At 64.9% G+C, this 7,920-nt stretch overlaps 2 protein-coding genes across 2 annotated transcripts in view; one reads left to right on the top strand and one right to left on the bottom strand.

The window, feature by feature from the left end:
• MNEG_6504 (hypothetical protein) overlaps window positions 1-4,330 on the bottom strand; it is a gene marked incomplete at both ends in the record, with an annotated part of 4,886 nt that extends 556 nt beyond the window's left edge. Inside the window, 7 exons of the mRNA XM_014045022.1 lie at window positions 271-626; window positions 2,267-2,564; window positions 2,746-2,928; window positions 3,163-3,250; window positions 3,656-3,738; window positions 3,973-4,015; window positions 4,287-4,330. Of these exons, the coding sequence (XP_013900476.1) occupies window positions 271-626; window positions 2,267-2,564; window positions 2,746-2,928; window positions 3,163-3,250; window positions 3,656-3,738; window positions 3,973-4,015; window positions 4,287-4,330 (1,095 nt within the window). The remainder of the gene's footprint in view (window positions 1-270; window positions 627-2,266; window positions 2,565-2,745; window positions 2,929-3,162; window positions 3,251-3,655; window positions 3,739-3,972; window positions 4,016-4,286) is intronic.
• A 1,381-nt stretch (window positions 4,331-5,711) lies between these two features.
• Window positions 5,712-7,920, top strand: part of MNEG_6503 (Growth hormone-regulated TBC protein 1) — a gene marked incomplete at both ends in the record, with an annotated part of 4,196 nt that continues 1,987 nt past the window's right edge. The window contains 6 exons of the mRNA XM_014045021.1: window positions 5,712-5,891; window positions 6,193-6,333; window positions 6,646-6,762; window positions 7,073-7,137; window positions 7,367-7,502; window positions 7,739-7,858. Of these exons, the coding sequence (XP_013900475.1) occupies window positions 5,712-5,891; window positions 6,193-6,333; window positions 6,646-6,762; window positions 7,073-7,137; window positions 7,367-7,502; window positions 7,739-7,858 (759 nt within the window). The remainder of the gene's footprint in view (window positions 5,892-6,192; window positions 6,334-6,645; window positions 6,763-7,072; window positions 7,138-7,366; window positions 7,503-7,738; window positions 7,859-7,920) is intronic.

The following is a 7,920-nucleotide window of genomic DNA, read 5'->3' as shown; positions in this document are numbered from 1 at the left end:
CCCCGCCAATCCAAGGAGCGGGCACACGAGGCTGCGACTGCTGGGGCGGGTGCCCTGACGAGTCCCGCTGTTGACTGCGCACACAGCGCGAGCCCCAAAGGCGCTTGCTACCCAGCACGGCCCCGGGGCTAGAATGGCACTCTCGTCGCTCACGCCTCCATGATACACAGTGCACACGCGCAGCCGCGTGCTGGCCCTGCATCCCAGAGCTGGCGCCCTGCACGCAAGGCCCACCCTCCACCAGAATCCCCCTGGCCCCTAAACGCTCACCAAATCGATGTCAGCGCCAGGTGAGTTGAGCACGGCCTTGGCCAGCGGTTCCCCCTTGGGCTTTACTGCATGCTTGCCGTGCCTGAGGCCCGAAAGCTTTGCAGGCGCCAGGCTCGTGCGGGCGCTGAGCTGGACCACCACCCGCGCGCCGGCGGCCGTGTCGTCAGGGTCGGCGGGCTCGACTACGAGTTCGTAGCGCACGTGGTTGCCGGCCGCCTTGTTGCGCACCAGGCGCAGCTTTGCGGGCGCCACCATGCCGCCCGACTGCGCCAGGCGACCGCCCTCCAGGACGCGGTACGCGTCCGCCTCTGCCAGCAGGGCGCCGCCATCAGGAAGCTCAGTGCGCACAGGGAGGCCTGCGGCGGCGGGCAGGGGCGGGGGGTAGGGGCGTAGGGGGTGAGCTGGCCGCCTGCGAGCTGGCGCTGAGCCAGCGGCCGCAGCAGCTAGCAACAGCTAGGGATGCTGCAAGGTCAGTGGCGTCATCATCCTGAGGGTATAAATGATGAACCATCTAGATTGGTGAGAGTACTAGTCTCACTTTCAAGGGAAATGTGAGTCCTGGCAGTCATCGTCAGATCACGTCAAGCTTGAAGAACTGTTGACGGTGCCGGAATGCCTTCTTCGGTATGCTCGCAATGACAATTTGATTGTTTTTGTGGTGTGGATGGAGCGGCTTGCGCGGTCATAACCGATGCCATCCTTTCGGAAGAAGCTCGGAACTCGGTGAAGGATCTCCGCAAGACGTGCAATGGGGTCATGTCCCGTCCGTTGGCAACGGTGAAGGATAGTCTGCACACGACAAGAGTGACTACCTGGCACAAGGTGTTGATTTGCACCCTAACAACGTTGTGTGTGCGACAGCTCTGTATGCCCCATGAGTCGGGGGGCATGGTGGTGCGTGTTAGCTAGAGGAGACACCAGTTGGTCACGGGCTCTTGCAAATTGCGAAGGTGCTCCTGTGCCGGTGGGTCGTGCAGGTGTGGCTACTATCAGGACCTGGTCAAACCCACCGGGCTGGTCTCTCACGCACGGCACCGTAGAAGATTTTGTTGCTGCTGGCCAGAGTTAGCAGTTCACACGCAAGGGGGTGATGGCATGCAGCTTGAGTAGCCGAGCGCCAAATGCTGCAACTGGGGGCAATGCAGCAGGCAGCAGGCAGCAGCTCGTCAGACGTAGTCACCAACTTCGCAAAAATCCCAGGCCTGCGATTCTGTAGGCTGTGCGGGCCGCCATTTGTCTCGTCCTTGTCAGCTGGGCGGGCAGAGGTTGACTACACCATAGGCATGAGCGTAACTGCACTGCAATCAAGGGCTACCACACCCTCACAGAGTATTGCTTACTTTCCAGCAGCCGGCGGCTGAGCGTCGGTGGCAACTAGAACCGTAACCAAGGCAGTTGCCAGGTCAGAAGGAAATTGTGGGGTGGTGCGTTGCCACGCGGCGAACGCTTCGCAATCCCTCAAGCGCCAGTGCGTCCTCAAAGAATGTTCCAGTACATTTCAAAAAATCAAATAAACGAATGGCAGTTTGCTCCCGCATGACACAACATAAAGGCGATGATCCACCAAATAGCAATGCAGCTGATCGCACGCTCACGTCAGCCCCGCCTTTCGCCGCGCCCGCTGCGACCGCATGTTCTTGCGCAAACATATCACGTCGCCGTGCGCGCAATCGATGCAGTCGTCGCAGGACTTGCGGCACGCGCCCCTCAGCCCCAGCATGCTCCCAGGGTCGCTGTCGCAGAGCCCCTCCGCCGCCAGGGCCTTGCAGCTTGGCCGCAGGTCCCTGCACTGGGCCGCCTCCTTGAGGGGGTCGTACGCGCCCCCATACGGCTTATTGTGTATCCACCTTGTTGGCAGGACGCGAGGTTGTTTACAACGGTGGGAGGGGGGAGGGTATGGGTTGGGAGGTCAGCGCGAAGGGCGAAATGCAGTTTGGAGGCATGCTGGCGGCCGCGCCAGGATCTGACAAACGAGTGCATGGGCAGGCCCTCGCACCGGCACCGGCGGCAAGATTGCGGCAGTGATGAATCCGCCTGCCACAGGGAGCGCACGCATGCGCCAGGGCCCGCAGGACGTTCTGCAGGCAGCGCGCGCTGCGCCCCGAGCCCGCGGCGCACTTGGTGGCGGTCCACTTCGTGCCCTTGAGCGTGGGGCAGCTAGCGTGCAGCGAGCGGCGGTCGACGTTGCGGCCGTCTGGCAGCATGTCGAAGAACAGCAGGGCGTCCCCCTTCTCAGGCACCACCGCCAGGGTGCCGTTGCGCCCGCACACAGACAGGCTGCCGCGATTCCCACTCTGCGCAGCAAACGACATCACCATCAATCAATCAAGGGAGTGGAAGCAAAGGTAAAGTGTTTTGGGGGAGGGGTGAAAGGGTTGACGTGCCTGCATTACACACGCTCAACCCCACACGTAAACGACCAAGCACCCCTCCAATCACACCCCACCCCGACCCGCCTTAACACCAAACGCCTACCTGCCTCTTCCTGTCTATCGGCACCGCGATGGGCAGGGCCGTCTCCCCGCCCTCCTCCACCTCTCCCAAGTACATCAGCACCGTGGCCGCCCGGTTCTCTGTGGCGTTGGCCAGGCCGTGCACAGGGTCGTCGAACCAGTCCCAGTGCGCGTCGTACCGCTGCCCGTCGTTGTACCGAAGGACCTGGGGGCGCAGGGGGCGCGGATGGAATCGAGCAGGAACGCGTCGGATTGCTGCGGAGCTCGAGAGAAGGGATGCGTGAGGGATGCTAGAAGGGGTTTTGGAGGGGGATGGGTGCGTGTGGGGCGCTGAACATGGGAGGTGGGAGGGACGGCGCGGCGAGGTGCAGAGGGGTGGGTGTTGACGGCGGTGGAGGCCCAACGAGGCGGGTGGTCAGGGGCGGCCCCGGGCTCGCACCTGTATGGGCTCCCCGTATTCTGGTGGTATGTGGGTGAACTCTGCGATGCGCTGCTCGATGGCTGAGATCGTGGGTGTCTGGCCCCGCCTGCGGGGTGCGAGTGCGTATGGGCATGCGTGATGCGTTGCACACATGCGTTGTGTGCGTATGTGCTTGTGTGTGGGTGGGTGTGCACGTGTGTGTGCATGTGCATGTGCATGTGCATGTAAGCCTGTGGGTGCTTGCGTGTGCATGTGCATGTGTGTACTTTTGTGTGTAAATGTGTGCGTGTAGTTGTGTGTGTGCGCACACGTGTAGGTGGGAGTGTGCCTGTGCGCGTGTGTGCGTATGCCCTTTTGCGATGGGGTGGGGCAGGAGGGTGGGGGGGGGCGCCTGTGCTCCTTATGGCAGGCAGCGCCCCAGGCAGGTCCGCCCGTCCACCCCTGCGGCCTCCTCAGGGCACGGCCTCAAGCAGCTGTCGCAACCCCAAGGCGGTTTTGGCGAGACGCGCACATCAACGAGCCGCCCCAGCTTGTGCGTATGGGGTCTGTCTTGGAGTGGCCGGTCTTCACATCCACGACATGAGACCTGCTCATCTGTGTTGTCAGATACGGCAGGCAGGTGGGCGATGGTTTGGTGGGAGGCTGGTGTCGGTAAAACGGCCCAGCCAGCCCAGTTCACAGAGCCGCGGCGCCATGCAGCCAGTCCCCGAGCTAGACCAGGAGACAAGGGCGAGGCAGGCCCTCGGAGCTGGGGCCGGGGTCGGTGGCAGGTGTGTTTGGGCGGCGTTGAGTGCACACGAGTGCGCCTGCCGGCGGCCGTGGACCCACCGTTGCCTCTACGAGGTTGACCACATAATCCGCCTCGTCATGACTAAGGAAATTATGGAAAAGGTACGTGCGCGGGTGCCAGCTGAGGGTTTCGACCCTTTTGGTTGGGATGTGTCCGAGGATGGCGGGTGGGAGAAGGTTGTTGCGAATTGGAGGCATTGGCGAGGGGCCGGCGCAGCGGGCGCCTTGCGGCGCTGTTCAGCGGCGCTGGTCAGGCATGCGCTCTGGCTGCTGCGCATGCTTCAGCGCTCTGGCTGCTGCGCATGCTTCACGGTGCTGTGCTGTGCAGGCGTGCCGCCGCCTGCGCGGCTCACCAGCGCCGCGTGGTGTCCTGTTTGGGCCGTTTGGTAGTCTGCATGACGGCAAGCAGTGTTTGGGTCAACCCTATTCGTTGAGCGGTCAGCGCAGGGAGTACAGCTGCCACCTTCGACGCCAGCACCCGCAGCACAAGCAATAAGCTGCCGAGCAGGGCGCGTAGGAGGGCGCCGAGTGCGGGCGCATGGACCGTGTGCAGCGGGTGCGCCTCGGCTGCCCAGCTGCTCAGTGCTGCAGGGGGCTCACTGGTTGGTACGTTTCCCCACTCCAGCCGATGAACCTCTCATCGCTGGCCAGGGCGGGCGGCTCTGCGGCGCACGGAGGCGGACGGCCGCGGCGCAGGCGGGGTAGGCAGGGGTGCTGGATCCCTGCAGCGGGCGCATAAGGACATCGCGTGCCATGCGCGCGCGCCCCTATAAGGAGGGGCCGGGGGTGCCGCACCCCGCTGCTCGCCGAGCCACCCCGGTCGTTGTGCAGGTTGTCAAGGAGTTGAGAGGGGCCGCTCGCAGCAGCACCAATAATGCGCGACGCCCTGCAAGGATACCCAGAAGCTGCAGAAGGCAGCGCGTCACCCCTAACCGCTGCGCCGCACGGCTGCTTGCCCTCACCTGCCGCGTCCAAGGGCCCAGCCGCCAGCAGCTGCAACAGAGGCACCAGCGCCAGGGTTGTCGCACGCAGCAGGCGGCCGCAGCTGCTGCAGCGATCCGGCCCCGACCGCATTTAGGCAAGGCGCGATGCAGGTGCAGGCACCGCCGCTGCCGCGTGCGGGGTGCCGTGTGGGCCCTGACTAGAAAGAGAATAGGTGGGATTTTCCTGAAGAAGTGATCAACTGATTTATTGCGGCGGTTCTGTCCTTGATCCAGGGGCCGCGGGCGGGTGGGTCAAAACTGATCACGGTAGGCATTTCGATATGCTTGAAGAGGCTTTATTATACCCCTCTCAGGACTTGAGTCCGTTGCTGACCGTCGCACTTGCGACACACTCGTCAACATTGCGGTGCTCCCTTGCTCTGTCGACTTGAAGCATGTCCCTCCAGTTATCGGCAATCACCTGCCTTGAGGATGTGTTGTTGAAAGTGGCCTACCTATTCAGGCTGAGCGCACTCGTGGCCCAGTGCGACAGCAGGGAGCCCGCACTGATGACAGATTAGAACTGGGCGTATCAACTCCCACTCATCAGACACAATCGATAGCACTGCCTTGCCTGCTGCAAGGCGCTTCCGTAGGGCGCACGCCTCGCGAGTTGCGAGGCCGCCTCCGCGCAGGTCCCCTTGACACACGCCGCAGCACGCGCGCCACCCCCGCGCCCACTGCGCGCCGACCGACCCGCGCGGCAACCTCGGACCGCCCCGACGCCCCCGCTCGCCCTTCCGTCGGCCGTCACAGCGCGCCTGGGCAGCAGCGGCAGCGCCAGCGGCAGCGCCCATGTCGGGGGAGACCGGCATATTCGATGTCTACGGCTTTGAATTGACCGTCAGCGCGGCGGAAAAGGCGGACCGCTACGCGTGCGCGGAGTACGCGCTGCGGCGCGAGGCCAAGTGGGAGCCGTTCGTCAAGTCGCAGTGCCTGCCGGAGGGCGCGAAGCTCAAGCGCTACGTGCGCAAGGTGGGGGGCGGGCTGCGTGGCGCCAGTTTTGATGCGGTTGGGCGGCGCGCAGGGTTGAGCATGCGCGGTTGGTCCCTCTCGCACGTGATCAGGGGGGCCGTGCTTCTTGTGCGTGAGCGCGCCTGCGCACGCGTTCTTCTGTTGGCAAGGTTCTTCCCTTGATTGCAGTGGAGCGCAGCCGCAGCTGATGATCGAGCGCCCGCCTGGAAAGAGGCGGGCGCACGGCCTAATGCTGACTGCTCACAAACCCCTCTCTCCCTCTCGCCCCCCCCTACCGGGCCACCCTGGGACGCCCTCGCAGGGCGTTCCCCCAGTGCTGCGCGGCTGGGTGTGGTGGCACACGTCCGGGGCGGCGGCGCACCGCGAGCGCGGCGGCGCCACCCACTTCCAGAGGATGGTGGAGGCTGGGGAGCGGCGTCCCTGCCTCAGGCAGATAGAGCTGGTGGGTGATTCCATTCTGTTGTAGAGGCGTGACGGGCAAAGTAGATGTGGTGGGTAATGTAGACGTCAAGCAAGGACCAACTTGAAGCGGAAGGGCAAACGTTGTTGATGAAAGAAGGGCAATGGCAGCAGTGCGTGTGGGTGGCCGGGATCCAGCATCGCCGCAGATCCCTTCGGTCTGCGCGGCTCGGGAGTGCGCGCCTCCAAGCGGCCGCCTGAAGACATGTTGTCGCACCACGACCGCCGGTACACGCGTGCATTCCCGTATCCTGCTCTGTTCCCCGACCTTCTCTACCCGTTTCGCCCGCTGCAGGACCTGCCGCGCACGTTCCCGCGCAACACCTGGGTGCCGACCCCCGAGGGCCTGGCGGCGCTGCGCAGCGTGCTGGTGGCGTATAGCGCCCACAACCCGGACGTCGGGTACTGCCAGGTGGCAGGGGGGTCATATGAACCAAGGGGGGCCGCGACGCACACATGCAGGCCTTTGCGCCGCCTGCAGGGCGTCCGTAGGGCGGTTGTGTTGGTAGTTGCAGGCGTTTTTCTGCGCCTGCAGGGCGACGACCGCTGGCGTCGCCTCGGAGCAGGCCCGTACGCGGCGCCAGGCGCCAGTACAGGGGCGGCCGTGATTAGGGCGCCCCTGGGCCGCCAATGGGCGTGTCGCGGCGGCCGCCATTGTTCTCAGGCCCCGTCCATACCCTTCACACGTGCACCCACGCATGCGCGCGCGCGTCCGCCCTCAGGGCATGAACTTTTTGGCGGCGCTGCTGCTAGTGGCGGTCGAAAAAGACGCGGAGCGCTGCTTCTGGTGCGGGCCCAGCCAGGCGCCTGCGGCGGCCGCAAGCTGCGGGGTTGCGGCTGCCGAGCAGCTGCAGCGCCTGATGCAGGCCCCCACCTGCTCGACGACATCCGGGCCATGAAAAGGGGGGCAACCCACCATTCTCAAGAGGGGGCATGCCCCCTGCTTTTGCAGGCTGTCGCCCTCCGCGGCGTGCCCAGCCGCCCCACACGCCGCTAAACCCCCAATCAAATCCCAGGCTGCTGGTGGCGCTGCTGGAGGGTATCCTGTACCCCAAAACCTACGCCCCCCAGCTGGACGGGTGCCACGTGGAGATGCGGGTGCTGGCCGAGCTGCTCAAGGCCAAGGCGCCCAAGCTTCACCGCCACATGGAGGTGTGGGCGGCGCCCCGCGCCCGCTCGACAGCCCGGGCGCGGCTCACCGTTTCGGGCTGCGGGCGAGGAACGCAGGGAGGGTCGCGACCCAGGGCACGTCTCACAAGAGGGAGCGCGGTTATCAGTCCAGCGTCGCGAGGATGCGTGGCGATCGCTTGTTGCAAGCCTTCGTTGGAACCAAGCAACCTCAAAGCACTGAAGCAAGCCTCTACCCATCTGCCCCGCCCCTTCTGAAGGCGATGGGCTGCGAGGTGTCGCTGTTTGCCACGGACTGGTTCCTGGTGCTCTTCGCCACGACGCTGCCCGCCGAGACGGCGGCCAGGGTCTGGGACAGCGTCTTCCTGGAGGGCACCAAGGTGGGGGGGGGGCGGATGGGTGCTTGGCTGGGTGGCTGGGTGGTTGGGTGGCTGGGTGGCTG

This window comes from Monoraphidium neglectum (assembly GCF_000611645.1).
Source record: "Monoraphidium neglectum strain SAG 48.87 unplaced genomic scaffold scaffold01062, whole genome shotgun sequence".
NCBI classification, from domain to species: Eukaryota; Viridiplantae; Chlorophyta; class Chlorophyceae; order Sphaeropleales; family Selenastraceae; genus Monoraphidium; species Monoraphidium neglectum.
This window is presented reverse-complemented; position numbering and strand designations above follow the sequence as displayed.